We start from the raw sequence: 16,281 nt of genomic DNA, 5'->3' as shown, positions 1-16,281 counted from the left end.
ACATAGCTTAGATGAAAAGGAAGGGGTAGTGCTGCTAAACATAATTCATTCATTGAGGCTGGTGAAAATACTGTTTATCCAAAATGGTTACCTGATTTTTTTTTTTCACCACCACATACCCCCCTCCCCCAACCCCCGACTTTTATTCTCTGGTGGTGTCTTACAGGAGAAAAACTGTTCTTGAGGGAGTATAGGTTATACATAGTGGGCAAAACAAGCAGACTGGAGTGGGAGGCAAACAGCTTTTCTTTCTTGCTGTGTTGGGAGAGATGGATGTCTGCCATTGACATGTCTTTTCCTCTAAAGCAGATCTTCATTTTTCTGAGCTCAAGCAAAGAGACAGTCTGCCACCATGGAGGGGACAGATAGGGAGGGGTTGGGAGTGTTGTGTGACACTGTGGTGCACAACAGGGTTTCTTCAATCCCTGGTGGTGGTGTGGTCTCTTTGTTTTGATTTGTACCGTTCCCAACATTGTGGCAGAGGCGGCCAGGAGAGAGCTGGTGGGTGTATGCCTCACCTGAGGCTGAGAAGGCCTCTGCCACACTTTGTTTCCTACACTTCATTGATGCACTGTACTGCTACCACAAAACACAATTTTGCTGCCCCAGGCTTTATATATCATCCTTCAAATGGCAAATTTTAAGTTGGCTGTTGTTACTGAAGCTTTATGCCAACTTCCATGTCAGCTTCTATTAAGAAGAGAAAATGGGATGCTTTGGGGGGAGACTTAAGTCTGTTACCCTCAGTATGTTCCAATCAAAAACATAGGGCTTGGTATCAATCTTTGTTACTGTGCAAGTGATTTGGTAAAAAGTCTCTGATAGTTGTATACCATGATTTCAGTGTAACTGCCACAAGTTTCTTGTAGGCCTTTTTAACAGCTGATGCAATGGAGGTGTGCAGTTCATAATCTATATTCAAATAAGCCCTAAGTACTTTAAACAACAATTTAAAGTAAATAACTGGAGTTCTTACAGTACCATTAGTGCAGGTTTGTGAAGACATACCTGAAAAAGCTGGCTGGTGCTGTAACCCCCTAGTGCATAGTCATTTTGTGCGTCCTCTTGACAGGTGCTCTTGCTGTCCTGCTTCTGGTTCTCCTTGAGGAGAAGTTGGTTTCATGCAGGACACTATCAAAATACTGCACTTCTGCTATGATTTCTCCAGGAAGCAGTTTGTGTAGAAGCCTGGCATGTATCCTTGATCCTGACCAGAAAAAAAAGAGGGGAAAGAAAGCAAGCTGTGAACATCTCTTGTTTCTTACTTGATGCTACTGTGATTTTGTACAAGGGTTTTTAAGGTTTTGAGACATTGCAGCTGGGTGACCTGCCAGTTGTTCTGAAAGAGGAAAACTCCTGGTGGTTTTTAGACATGAGAGGGAGTTCAGTGCAGAGTAAAATTGGCGTTGTTTGTGCAGCAGGGATATTGGTTTTCCTTAGTTTTGCTGGTAACCGAACAGCTTTCATGCACCTCGGATCCAAATTGAATAGTAGAGTTTAGAGTATATTGGTGTGATGCACAGAGCCTTTTAAGTGTCTGTTGACTTAATAGCTTGTCTGTATGTCAAGAGTTTCAGGGAGTGGAGGTCTTCCTCTGTGTGTGTCTTCTGTTAGGAGGTTTTGTGGTATGAATGAGCATGTGAGATGCCCTCTGGTTCAGGGTTGAGTTTAGCTTTAAGGTCAGAGTTGGGAAATACCCTGAAATAAGTCATTTGTCAATAGTTAGGGAACAGGAGTAAACTCCTGGTGGGAGTTGTAGCTGATTTACCACCACTGTAGTCACTTGCAGATGCAGGGAGGAATGGAGCCAAGCTGACGAGGCTAATTGGTGAAAGTAATGCTGACTGAGAAATGCTTTCTGGCAGATTTGGCATAGGAAATCTGAAGCATCTCTCAGTGAAGACTGGGAAAGTCGATAGTTTCCCTCTTCTTAACCTTACAAATAAATGGAGCGTGCTCTGTCAGTGAAAACTCACCATGTAGCAGCGCTAATGGAGGCTTTCTTTTTGGAAATTTATTTTGAATGGACGTAGGATTCTGATGTTTTGTATCATGTGTATTGAGGGATAGGAGAGTGGTCTTGCCTGTGATTGACATGAATAGGTATAAATGCCTGTCCTCTTTTTCTTCTGAATCTACATAGTTTCCTAAGTTCAGCAGCTTCCTTGGCGTGGACGACAGAGAAGCTGCTTTGTTATGTCTGATGTCTAGCCTTATTGCAAGAGGTAAGTGTGTGTTCAAATCTAAGAGAATTGCTCCTGTATTACCAGGCTTTAACTATGCTGTTAGAAAATCTGGGTGAAGGCAAGGCCCCGCAGCACTGTTTCTGTGGAGAGCTTTATTGCTGTTAGCTTTGTCTATGTAGAAGTTACGATGTTGTGTTTCCATTGTTCAGCTGTGCTGATCTACAATCCTTAGAATAACAACTTGTTTCAGCTGGAAATGGATGGGTGTACACAGTTTTGAACTGAAACATCAATAAAGTGAGTTGGGCTGGTGAAATGGAAGAGGTGAAAAATATTCCAGAAAAAGCACTTGTGAAAAGTTGGGCCACCTTTAGTTGTGCTAAGCTGCTCTAAACTCCCTTCTCAAAGAGTTAAGGGTCTTATCTGTTACAACAAAGCCTGAGAGGGACAGAGAAATGGCTGCTTGTTGGGCTGTGAAAAGAAAGCTCAAGGTACTTCTTGAAGACTCTGCAGACAACAAACATGCAGACGAGCCCCCTGAAGTTAACCAGTAATAAAGATAATTTATCATTGGCATTTCTCTTGTAGAGACGGCAGAATTGAAACGAGGAATTCATGCTTTTAACAGCTCAGGATTTTATTTTTTCTTTAAACAGTTGTCAGTTTTTCTTGAGGTGTCATTTAAAAGGAGGATGCTTCAAGGTTCTAATCAGTTGACATGGATCTATCAGTGTAGCAAGGCTTTTCATTGCAGGTTTGGAAATGCTTGTATTGAGAATGCATCCATTAGATCTGTCCTTGGAGTATATAGCCAACACAAAAGGTGAGTTCAGTGGAAAAGGGATATGATCAACTGTTAGAGAAGGATTTTCTCTTTCTTGGGAGCTCACCTTCCTTAAACAAGGCTTAGGAGAATAATTAGTCCCTTGAAAGTAGGGCAGTGAGGAATAGGATGTAACAGTGCACGGCAGGACTGCTTAGTCCTTTTTTTAGTAACACATGCATTGTTTGACTGACAGCAATGCTAGTGTCTCTCTGAGGTGCTCTTCAGGTCAATGTCCAAAATCTTCTGTTAAGAGCAGAGTCCTGCTCAATGTACTTGCCCTTTCTTACACATTGAGTGACGAAACTGGACTTTCATACAGCTACGTTGCTCTGTACTCCATGTGTACTCTTCTTGTATTCCTTAGGTCTTACTACTACATCAGTCAAAGCTGCCCATGTGGTGCTTAGGGGTCAGAGTCTGTGGTGATGGTTGTCAGGATGTGCTTGAAGTGCAAGCTCATCCACAGAGATTTAGAGTCCTTGAGCTGTCCTTCAGCAGGAGAGGTGTGGAAATGCAAAATGCCATTTACATAGCTCAGAAGGCTTGTCTTAAAGGGCCTGTGATATGGTCTGGGTGGAGAATTGGCTAGGTGGTCAGAGGCAACGGAACCCCTCTTAAGCTTTTTTTACAGCTGTTGAGTAGGCTTTGATTTGTGTGGCCCTGTAAGTAATGTGTTAAGTAGCTTAAGTGATGCCTACTTCAGATACTTGAGAGAGTCTTAGGGGGCTACAGTTGTTAGAGTGTGACATTGGCAGATTTGGGAAGCTCAGTTGCATCATCTGCTTTCTTCATGGTTGTGATGTGCTTCCTTCATTGTGTCTCTCTGATGGATAGACTTTTATCATTTGGGAAGAAATGACAGGTTACTTGCTAAGGGCAGCAAAAATTGCCTGTATGGGATCAGGCTGTCCGGTTAGTATCCTTCAGTTGTCAGGGTCGTTTTGTGGAGAGCAGTTTCCATTTTGGTTTTGTGACAGTATGGGAACAACCTTTGTTGTAGGTGTTACCTGTTTGTCAGTTGCTCTGATGTAGACTACTGCATCTGAGGGGTGCTGCAGAGACAGCAGCAGTCCGAGTTATTCATACACTGTCAAAGCTTGGCTTCTATGGTCAGTTCTTTCCAAGCCTGTTCCAAAAGAGATGGTTTCTACCAAAAGGCCATGTTCAGCATTTTAGTGGGACTTGGGGAGAGAGTGAAGATGCATACCTGGGTTCAGGTGGTTGGACTGGCAAGTTGTCAGCTTTTTATTGTTATAAAAGTATTGTCTGAAGCTGAGCTTTCAGAAGGATGATGGCAGGCAGTTTTAGACTGTTGTCTAAAATTTTTAGGTTTTATATCCTGTCATGATATTAATGTCGGAGACTAAAACTTGTAATTTTTTTTGCCCACATAAATGTGAGATTGGGACAGGGAATCTTATAAGATAATGAGTTGAGGTGGTGTTTTTTAGGATGGTGTGAAATCTTTCTCGCATGAACGATTGCAGCTGAATACCAGTTAATGCATAAATTTGTTTATTGTGAAAATATGCCAAGCATTTGAAATGGGAAAAGAATATTAAACAGAAGGTCTTCCTTGTAGTATCGCAACCTTCTTGAAGCTATAGGTTTCAGTCTGCCAGCCTCGGTCTTTTTATTGTTGCTTGTAATGCTGGGGATACAGACTACAGAGGAGAGGAGGGAATTTTCATGTGAATACATCAGCACCTGTCTCGTCATCAGAAACACACTGCAGTAATAATGCAGGTGTCCCTGCAGCAGAAACTCTGTTGGTGCCAGTCATGAGGAGGGTGTTATGCCATTTCAGCAGCATGGGCTGTTATTCTTCTCATGGTTCTTCCTCCCTTCCCCTTCTTATATTTTTTTTTTTTTAGCAGCAGTGAGAGAAATGGAGTGTATAGTTGACAGAATAAAATGGAAGAAGACACTGTTGAGACATTTCAGCTGCTGGACCTCAGATTTCTGCTGAACAAGGCATTTAGGTTTGGGGAGGGTCATTGCATGTTGGAAAGAGCAGATATGACAGTGTATCCCAGATAACTGGAAGCAGTCCTCACTGTACAGGGGAGAAGTGCTGCTGGAAGTCTCTGTCTCCGGTGACAGTGCTGCTGTAGTAGCTGGGTAGAGCAAGGGAGAATCACACAGCTTGTTCCTGTTTTAAAATAGATTTGAAGAAAACCCACAAAACTGCAAGGCTGAAATTCTGTAGGCAAGATAGTCTGCTTCACTCTGCTTCAGTGTATGCTTTCTTTTTCAGTAACCAGGAAGCTGATCTTTAAAGAAAATGGTGTCTTGTGTAAACATCCAGCAAACCATTGCTTTCACTTCAGAGCTGTGTCGTATAAATTAGGTGGTTGTGATGTTCCTTTTTGTCCCCACAAAAATGGCAAGCAATGCCAGAGGCTTGTCTTCTGTGAAGTTTGAATGGAATTTCTAATATAATATTTTAATAATGCTGTGAAGATCTAAATCTTAAAAGGGCTTGAAACCTGCATTAACTGTTATACACACATAACACAGAAAATAAGTGGTAGTTTAACCTGAAAACATGTAGCCTTAGGTGAAAAAGCAGAACCATACCCTTTGCCTTAATACTTAGTTTGATAAAGTAAAAATCTATTCCCACTGTTTTAAGATGTAAGTGTATTGCTTTGTCTAGGTGTTTCAGATCAGAGTACATTTTCCAGTAAGCAGACTTTAAATTGAGATGAGTTAATGCATTTTTGAAAGTGTTAAGAGGTGATACTCTAAGGGTTAAAAGGTAGTAGGGTAAGGGGGAGCAGATGTGAAGTTCTTGCTTTAGAAGGGGGCATTGTGAGAGGCTGGAAAAATTGTCTACCCTTTCTTAACGCTGAGCTAACCTGTGATTAAGATGAACAAAAAATGCAGTGTATGTATGTTGTATGGACATTATGAGTTACCTTTGAAATAAGGAGGCTTTTTTCTTTACGAGACTCCAAATGATTTCTTGACACTTAAAATTTAAAGCTGCATATAAAGACTTTGATAGCCCATTAAGGTTCAAAAGATGGTGGAATTATGCATCATAATTTGCAGATTTGCCTGTTTGTATGTTGTGATTTGGATGCCAAAGTGAAAAATGGGTGCTTGAAACGCTGGCCCAGTTTGCCATGTTCCAAATACATCATTGCTTTGTTTTGATTCATTTTTACCTCATGAGTCCCTCTGTGTGTTGAATGTTTAGATATAAGACGTTAAAAATACGTAGCTGTATCGTGCAAAGAAAACATAAGTAGCTATTATTCAGAGTTGGACTTTGTTATTGCACTGGGAATGTTGTTTTATTTCCTCTTGTGTCTTCCAGTTGCAAGGTAATAGTATAAAAGCTTGTAGGCTATATTTGTGAGCAGTGGAAAATATTTTAAAGGAATGCTTGTGAAAGTTCTGTGGAAGATGGAGAGACAGGTATATTCTGGGGGAGGGGCAGTGACTTGCAGTAACTTGGGACAGTTTCACAGTAATCTGCGAGGCTGTAGGAAGTGACCAGTAGGTGCTCAGTGGAGCTGATCAGCAGCCAAAAAACACTTGGGGACCATATTTCATACAAGAACGGACAGAAGAAAATTCTGAGAGGGGTACTGATCCCAGATTGCAGGGGAGTTTATAGGCTAGCCTATGATCTGCAAGAAAAGGGGTGGGGGTGGGGGGTGTGCGCACGTGCTAGCCTAGTGTCCAATTCCTGCCTGTCTGGTTTGGCCCATTATGTTTCTGAGGTGTAAGTTCTGCAAGTCCAGCTTTAAATAAGCAAATGACATTAGCTATAAAAACACTCTGTTGTCTTAGTGAGTTGAAGGACAGGGACAGAAATAATTGGCTCTCTGCCATTGAAGGTGTGAGAGCTAAAACTGTTCTGGAGCGAAAGCTGAGATTATCTTGGGTATGAGTTGCTAGAGTGCAAGGGGAAGGTAGTGTAACTCTGGGTCAGGCTCTGCTGCTTACATGAGGAGTTCCCCATGTAAATCAGGATTAAAACCGTATGAGGACCGATTTTAGCTGAGAAGATGAAGAATCTGAAGCATCTTTGCTCTGTAGGCTAGTAAGTTGTCAGTGTAGTAGGACTAAAGTTTATTAACTGGTCTGGTAATTGTTGTCATTTTGGTCTGAAGGTGGCTTTGCAGTACTTGGTGAACTTGAAAAATCCTTGTCAAATTTCATACTGTCTTCAAAAACTGCTGCTACTCTCCAAAAAATTTTGATGCTGAGAAAAATGAACTGTTCTAGAGCACTTGCAAATTGGCAGTAAGTCCTTCTGTACCTCAATAAGAAATAATGCAAAAGGACTGTTGACTAAGGCCTATTTGAGGTAAGGAAGTTGGCTACATGACAATAGCCACTCCTTGTACGCTAGGTTCTTTGGAAGGGCTTTGAACTAAGTCTTGGTTCTCATAGGGTCCGTTTGGCACTGTCTGGGTATCAAACACCAAAGGCCTAAGTGCAAGGTAAAAATTAAACAAATTCTAAAATTGTAACTGTTGCTTAATCAGAGGCAAACATCATGGGAGTCAACTGACAAAAGGTGAGAAACAAATCTGGTGTTGGATTGTAAGGCTAGAAAATAGAAAATCCTGCAGAGAAAATATCCTTTCACAAAAGGTGTTTTTTTGGGCCTATTTAAAATACTTGTCTGGGCTAGCGTGGTTCATCCAAACCAGGTTTCAGATGCTGTTTTTTATGGAGCTTAAAAATGTTTCATCCTATTATGTTAATGAGCACGACTTGCTGTTTCACAGCCTTCCAGATCTGCTGTTTGCAGCCTAACTGCCAGACACTTAAACAGGATTTCACTGTTTGTTTGATACTTTTTTAAGAACTGTTTACCACTTCTTTCTTTTTGAGCATGTCTTCAGGTAAGGCTTCAAGACAGAGTAATACCATTTTGTCTGTTTTCTTAGTATAAATAATAGCTAAAACACAGCTAGTAACTTGCATTGCTTTCAGGAAGATGTTGCTGCATGTTTGGCCAAGGTGCTCTTCAGGTTCTTATGAGCAAATGTTTGGGCTGGGTTAATGACACTGTGCCTAAATGCACCATACAATTCAGCAGCTGTTTGCTGCCTTCCATCTCTGTGCATCCGCTGTTGGATGGCACGTAACAAAAATATGATGTTATTTTTTGTAATTTATATGGAATGTAGGGTCTTGAATGTTTACTCTTGTGTTGATTTCTGAATAAATGCTGGAAAGCAGTAGCACATTAATATTGTGTGCATGCAGGATCGCCTTAAAGAGGAGGACTAGGGGATGAATCTGCAAAATGGGCTTTTGAAATCAGTGGGGAACCTGTGATAAGGAGAAAATGACTTTTTACAGCCTTTTCTTAATGTCTCTGGGTTTTCCTTACAGCAGAGCTGTAGGAGGAGAAACTGTAAAATGGCAATAAACAAATGCTAGAGATGTTCAATGACCGGAGCTTTCATGGCAGCTATGTACTGATTAGATGGATAAAAAATGGGCTTTTGTCATCCTGCTGTACAAGCTTTAGTAGGTGGTGGATGCTGGAAACTAGCTGCTTTCAGCCATTGTTCATAAACGAAATGTTAAATCATTGCTTTTATTGTTCTTTACTATTGTAAAGTTTAATCATAAAGCTCTGTGGTACCTTTGTTGAAGATTATATTGATATAAAGTGTAAATATTACGAAGTGTTAGGCATGAAAACAGGGAGTTCAGATGCTAAGCCAAGTGACATTTTGAAGGTACCAAAGTCACTAGCATAACAAAAAGGCCTTTAGCTTTGCTCTTGGGTTCTTTCATTGCATAGCATCAAACAAGATTAGAATTTCTTTATTGGTGAAATTGTGCAGTATTGTCAGAGTTAGATCTTGTTGTGGTTAGATATGTAGTACTGGTTATTGTGTTTTGATGTGCACAAAGTTTTCGTACTAGGTTGCCGATATATGGCAGGTACTTCTGAGAGTAAGATTAGAGTTGCTGTCATTTGTGGCTTGTAATGTTAATTTGGGTATTGTGTACCAATTCTGGTAGTGAGAAGACTTGAGTAGCTTGATACCTTAGTTGGTGAGTGGTTCTAGAGGAGTTGTTTAATTGTTTGGTGTGGAGTACTGGATTTCTATCTTGTACGTGTAGAAGATGTGAAGAGACAGTTGTTAGTAGGTGGAATTGATCTTCCCTCCTACCCTCCCTCTCTGGCTTGACATAAAACTAGGAAGATGCTAATCTGTGTTTAGCCTTAAAAGTAGTAAAATTGAAATCAATAGGTGACTGTTTCTCTTCAAATCATGAATGTAGGAATTTTTTTTGTGTAGGTGTTTGTTGGTTTTTTTTTGTTTGTGTGTGGGTTTGGGGTTTTTTTTGTGAGGGGAAACTATGGGAGGAAGTTTGACCTTAGTTTTTATCTGTGTGAGACCATGTGGAGGCATATGTATGGACTTGGAAGACAGTGGTGTGGGGGTATGGGAGGATGTTTACATCAGTGTGTCCACGGTGGGATCTGTGCTGATGGCAGTTTTAGATGTGTATGGCATGATGGTGAGATTGCAGTTTGACTCGGCATCTAGGACTGAATTATGTCTCCAGTTGATCTAGTGTCACATGGTGGCAAGAGCCATGCCAGTTAGGGCAAAATAACTCAGTTGTACTTTTTTTTTTTTCCTGCTCTAACCTGGCATTTATTAAAATGTATGTTCAGTATCTGGTATTTGATAGTCAAAACATAAAAATACTGACTTATTTATTACAGGGTTGTCTACAGGGTGTATAGACATGAGTCCTAGTGGATCAGCGTTTACCTGGTTGAGATATCTGTAGGTCCATGTACTGGGTGGCAGAACAGTACATGAAACACGGAAGAAAAGATATGATCTTGCCCCATAGAATAGTTTTTACAAAAAGTTACACCTTCTGATTATGGTGTGGTAAAGAGGAAATCCATTGATATTGTTTTCTACTTGATGGGGAAAACCAGGGGAGCAAAAGGATCACCCCAAGATTGGAGGAGAAAAGAACAGGTGGGTTCTTTTGAGTCTGTACTTCAGAAAACAGAGAAAACAAAACGTGTAGGTCTGTGTGAGTGCCTTGCAGGAGCCTGGGGGTGTGCACAGGGACAAAAGAGATCACTGAGGGAGAGGATGAATGTGCAGAACTGAATTTGATGTTGCAAAGCTTTGCTAAGTGGGGAAGAACTTGCCTTTTTAATAAGAGGTGATTAAAGCATGTAAAGTTGAAAATGTAAATTTAGTGTTAAAATACCTGGAAAATTTAGAAAAACTTTATTTGCTTGGAAAAACAGGACTTGGAACATACGCTAAGGTACTTGTAGCATGACATTTCCTTGAGGTGTGGATTTATATACCTGTTAACATCATGCTTTTCTAAGCCATTTTTTAGTTTCTTTTTATAGTTGAATTCAATGCATCAAAACTGTAGGCCGTTCTGTTTGAGCGTAGTCTGAATTTGGCGATGTTGTTCTTCTAGCATCTTTCTTGATTATAGAAGCATCAAATACACTAGAAGTGATTACAGGCAAATAAACTTGGGCAAATATGGAACGAGATTTTTATTGCAGGATGAGAGAGGAGGAGAAATCTTGTAAAAGGCCTTCTGCTGGGGACTGTCTGAACAATTGGATTATGTCAGAGTATTGTTTGATCGGAGAAGTACTGACTGAGAACCCAGATTAAATATTCTGATATGCAAGGTGGAGCATTTGTGTACTTTTCTACATGTTCTTTTTAGTTAAGGGAAATAAAATACATCTGAAGACCATTAAAGGAAACATCTGTTTACTTGGCGTGGTAAATGGAAATGCTTTGTCTTTCATTTGTAGCTTCTGTAGAGAAGGCAGTGTTTTTCTGAGAAACGAAATGGAATTTTCACTTCTAACAAAATAGTTCTATTCACCACTGTTAGACACTGTCTTCTGTTGCTATCACCCTGTATGGTATTTTGTGTCATGTTGAACCGGCAGAAAAGACAAGACTGTAGATCTAATGAAACTTTTAAGCTAAAAGGTAACTGTGAGAATCCATTAGAGTGTAAATGGGGACTTGATGAAAAGTTCTGCCAGCCACAGGTTGAAGATGCATCTCTTATACCTTAGAGGAGGAAAACCAGCTATATTGAACATATTAAATAACAAAATTAGACTATCTAAGTTAATTTCTTGAGATGTTGCTCTGAAATGGTTTAAGTGACAGCAATTAAAATAAGCATTTTCAAAACTTTATTGCAAAAGGAGTTTTCTTCAGATAACTTGCAGTTGTCTTGGTGCTGTGTTTCTTAAAGAGGACTGCTTTTTGTCCCTGTTCTCCTTGTGTTATAGTTGGGGTTTTTTTTTAATCAAACCACAGTCATATTGTTAGCTGGAAAAAAAATAGGAAGATTTTTCCATTTGAAACTTAAACTGCATAAAAGACCTAATTTGAGGGGAGAGGATGTGAGTGGGGGAGAGACATTTTCCTATTTTGACTTTTTCCTTAGCAAATATTTCATAGTGTTAGGAAGAACTGTGACCAGCTGTTAAATATCTCACTCAGATGAGGGTTTTTTTTAGTTAGTCTGAGTAGCAGAGATTTTGCACAAGTTGAGTGAGCCAAGAATCCTTCCAACTGCTCAGTAGTTTGCCTTTCCAGTGGTGAAATCTGTCGCTTGGCTCCTGAACAGCGTAGTTCCTTTCTCTTGCTGCTTCCTGCAGCAAGCTTAGTCCTCTGGAAGAAGACAAATGGCAGGTCCTTAGATGAACCAAAACCCACCTATAAATGGTGGTGTAGATGCATGGAGCAGAGCTGGCTGTGACCAGCGAAGGGCCCTGGCAGAGCAGGAGTGAACTGTTCCTTAGGACTGGGGAAGAAACTAGGAGTTTCCTTCACCAGTTTGCCAAACTGGAAAGCTTCAGCCTGTGCGAGTATCACTTAAAAAAAGTAGTGCTGCAGAGCAATATGCAGTACTGTCCTGTTCGCAGCTGTGGACATCAGAGCCGCTTTCATCAGAAGCTGGAACTCATGTCCTATGGCTTGCTGTATTCCCAGTTTTGAAGAAAGAGGGCAGAGAGGCTCCAAAGGAGTGGAAGGAGGCTTAGAATAGAACCACAGAATGGTTTGGGTTGGAAAGAACCTTTAAGGTCCTCTAGTTTCCCACCCCCTGCCATGGGCAGGGACACCTCCCACCAGCCCAGGCTGCTCCCAGCCCCGTCCAGCCTGGCCTTGAGCACTGCCAGGGATGGGGCACCCACAGCTGCTCTGGGCAACTGGTGCCCAGATCCTTGTCACCCTCATGGTAAAGAGTTTTTTCCTAATACCTGATGTAAATCTACCCTTTCCAGCCTAAGCCATTAGCCCTTTTCCTGTCACTACAAGCCCTTGTAAAAACTCCCTCTCCAGCTTTCTTGAGGGCTACCCTTGAGGTGTATACTTGTGTGTTGCCAAAAGCTGCCTGACAGATTTTTGTTTCTCAGTGGTACCATTGAAGTGATAAATCGAAGTAATTTTAAAAGTAGTTCTCAGCCTACGTTTCTAAACAAAGAACATGTTTAGGTTCAAGCTATGTGCTGGTACTGTATCCTGGCAAGTTTTGAGCTGGAAGCAGACTGCAGGAGAAGATGCTATTGTGTGACTTCTTCACTTGTGATGAGAGGAGAGATAGGAGGATGGAGGGAGACCTTTCAGGAGCCCTGAGATGAATTGGTCACTCCTGGTTTGTCTGCCCACTTAAATTCTTAGGGCACTTATCTTCAGGAATCTGAACTTGTGATGCTCATGAGACTGCTTTTAAACTTTGGAGGCACACGTGAATCTTAAGAATAAACTAAACTGTATTCCTATCTTGATGAACCGTATTCCTTGTAGGAATAGGTTACTGCTCTATTACAGACATTAGCTGCTTTTGACGAAAGGTGATGGAAGTTTTTTAATCTTGTAGGGGTGGCTGGCAGATACGGGTTGTTTGTCGGGCAGACTTGCATTTAGATTGAGCTTAATTTTTGGATAGGGATTTGTTTTTAATTTTTGATTTGTTTAATTTTGAAGGTGTGGATTTTTGAGCCTGTTAAGCTTTGTTGGGGGATGTCTAAACTTGGTCTTCGTAACTATAAAATGGTTGGATGGCTAGTTCATTGGCTTAGGGGTGTGTTCATGGAGCTCATACAGGAGTGTCTTCTCTAAACTACTTGAACCAGTACAGGCATTAAAACAAATTGATGCTAGGGGCTTTTCTCTCTAATATATTGATCTCTTCCCTAATTTCTGTGTTTCACAACCTGAACAAAAGGAGAGTACAGGAAAGTAGGATCTTTAGAAGAAATTGGGCCACTGAGCATCTGTTTTCTGGAAAAGGTAGATACAATGGGTTGCATATTCTGTAGGTAAAGTTTTCAATAAACAGAAGCCTTTTTATGTTGCGTTTACGTTGGTTATATATGGAAAATATCGCTGGTCCTTTTTTTTGTGGTGTGTTTTTTTAATGTTGGATTAGGAGACATCAAACTTGAAAGAAGTGAGCTAGCTGAGAGAATTTTTTTGCAAGTCAAGAAAACAACGGACATGAAAATAGTGATGCCTGTTAGTTTTTATGGTTTGTGTGCTAGTAGAGTTTCATGCCATTGGAGAGTAGGTTACTTGTTTGAAAGATGACTGGGTTGTGTGAATTAGAATAATTCTGTCCTTGCTATATGTATCTTTTCCTGCTTTGGGAAGGAAAAAAAAAAGCCCAAACTAACAGCTTGCATGGAAACTCATGGCAGCTACCTTTAGACCTTCTAGAGTGATGTCTATTCTTTCACTTTTCCCTCCCTGTGTTAAGTGGGACTTGAAAGCTGTAGAGTGCACTGTGGAGGTGTGAAGTCAGTCTTAAAGTTTTTCTGGTGTATCATGTTGTTTCCTGTCACAGAACAAATGGATCAGGTGATAAAAGGTACAGTCTTTGTATGTAATTTTAGAAAATGATATTGCTTCCATTGGCGAAATGAAACCCTTTAGAGTCAACTGAGGATGGTTTGGCTCAGTGCTTAAAAAGCAAATGCTTAAGTGATAAATACAACTGTGGGTTTTTTATGGGTTTTGGTCAGTTACATCATTCTTAAACTAGCCCTGATATTTTCCAGGTGGAATCATTTATCTTGGATCAGGATGATCTCGAAAACCCTATGTTGGAAACAGCTTCTAAATTGCTTTTGTCAAGTACTGCTGATGGTGCTGACCTGAGAACAGTAGATCCAGAAACCCAGGCGAGATTAGAAGCTTTACTTGAAGCTGCAGGTAAGTACTAGTGTCCCATACAGGTTTAATCCTGAGGCCCTTACACATGAGTCCGTTCTGGAACTGCTTGCATAAGTCTAATCCATATGAGCACAATACAAATGCAGAATTTAAGGCTGTGCAAACTTGGCAAGGTTGTGCAAGTTACTGAAGAGAAGGAAGTTCACTGAAGTATTTAAAGTTTTGGAAAATGAGAGTTTTCTGTGAAGGCTGTGCTTCTGATCAGATTCCTCCAGTGCTGGATTTTTAGAAGCTTGAGTAAAAAAATTATACCCAACCTTGCCTTGCAGCCTTATATCAAAACCTAAATTGCTCAACACTCGTTTGTTTTATAACAGTTGCTGGATGAAAAGCTTTACTAGTTGCTTATACTAAGTAGTTGTCAAGAGTTGAAAAAATAATGCCTTCTCTGGATGCGAGGGTTTCATTCATGCTTGTCACATGTGAGTGCAGCTTTTAAACTAGTGGTGTAAACAGTTAATCCCTGCATTTTGGAAGCTGTAGTTCATTGTGCTTGGAATGTTTCTGCCAACAGATCTCATAGGCTCAATTTCAACTTCTCTGTTTTCTCCTTTTCTGGCATGTGTACCCATTTGTTGTAAATTGGGATGAAAGGAATAGGTAAGCTGTCTACAGCTGATGGTAAAGCATTTGCAGATCCTGAGGTGCTTCGCAGACTGACTTCTTCGGTCAGTTGCGCGTTGGATGAAGCTGCCGCTGCACTTACCCGGATGAGAGCAGAAAGCACAGCAAATGCAGGGCAGACGGACAAGTAAGCCAACTTTTATACTGGATTTTTTTCAGTTTGCTACTTCTAGAAGCAGTTTTTCTTGTTGTATCACTTCTAATTACAGGATGGTGAAACTCTTACTCAAGTGGAATTGGTGCCAAGTTATCCCCTGTGATTCTCCTGTTAAATATTCCTGGACTATCAGGTCTTGCAATGGGGAGTGAAGCCATGAATACTGCTTAGAATTCAGAAATTGCACTCCAAGTAATTTAACTTGAGTAACTGTAGAAACAAAATTTCCAAGCTCTTAAATAGTATGGGCCTTAGAATGATGTAAAAGATAGCAATTCCTTAAATTCACTGATAGTGTGAAACCAGCTTTGGGACCAAAAAAATAACCCAGTCTGTTTTAGAGAACTTCAGAGTGCTGTTTTAACTGGGGAAGGAAATCACGTCTTGCAGGAGTGGAGATTCACGCTGGTCAGCAGCTTTCTCGTGTTGGGTAGGACCTTGGACAGAGCCTTGGCCAGAGAGCTGCTACCTTCTAACTGGACTTCCTGGCTTCATTTGTCATTTTTTTTTCTTACTGGGACGTTCATGAGGGAAAGAAAAAGAAGGTAGCCTTCTAGGCTGTCATTAAGCTTCAATACAACAGAAACAGAATGTCTGCAGGAGCAACCAAGTGCTGCTGTGCTGGTTGGCAGTTTGTTCGTTGTATACTGAGTAACTTCAAAGAAACATTTCCTGGTGTATTATCAGGACATACGAAGAAGAGCAGAGTAGTTCGGTGTTATGTCTGCTTCTATTCTACATGTGTCCCTCCTTGTCCCTAGCTGCCTCTTTTCTTGTAAATGGTGGCCATTGCCGAAGTTGTTACTGAGACAGAGGTTGTGGGAAATAAAGACAAATGTGGGAATTGAACAGACACATTTGAGAAATAGTTCTCCATGCATTAAGGCTGTGTCTGATAGCATGAATCAAATAGGAGTCCTGGGTACCGTATACAGGTTTACATTAGTGTGCACAAATGCCTGCTTTTATATCTTGAGTATTTTAAGAATTGCTCATACTCTCAATGAGATGTATGGTTTGTGGTGTTTTTCTGTCAGATACCTTATTTTTCCATTTCCTTTTGAGTTAGTCCTGTGTGGGTAGGACTTCCTAAATGGGGAAGAGATGAAAGGGCAGTGGGTGGGGTGAGGCCATTAGTTTAGATTTATTATTATTGATCCAATTATTTGGAGCAGAATAGAGAAAAACATTAGACTTCAAGTTTTATTCTCACAAAGCAGTTACTATTTTGGAATG

The 16,281-nt window shown here is 40.7% G+C and overlaps 1 protein-coding gene across 6 annotated transcripts in view; it reads left to right on the top strand.

The window, feature by feature from the left end:
• The window catches only part of ANKRD17 (ankyrin repeat domain 17), a 95,025-nt gene that overhangs the window by 29,722 nt on the left and 49,022 nt on the right, over positions 1 to 16,281 (top strand). For all 6 annotated transcript variants that reach the window (XM_080407961.1, XM_080407960.1, XM_080407959.1 and 3 more), the window contains exons 2-3: positions 14,090 to 14,243; positions 14,859 to 15,015. In XM_080407961.1, the coding sequence (XP_080264087.1) occupies positions 14,090 to 14,243; positions 14,859 to 15,015 (311 nt within the window). The remainder of the gene's footprint in view (positions 1 to 14,089; positions 14,244 to 14,858; positions 15,016 to 16,281) is intronic.

The sequence above is a fragment of the Falco punctatus genome, assembly GCF_963210335.1.
Source record: "Falco punctatus genome assembly, chromosome: 1".
Lineage (NCBI taxonomy): Eukaryota > Metazoa > Chordata > Aves > Falconiformes > Falconidae > Falco > Falco punctatus.
This window is presented reverse-complemented; position numbering and strand designations above follow the sequence as displayed.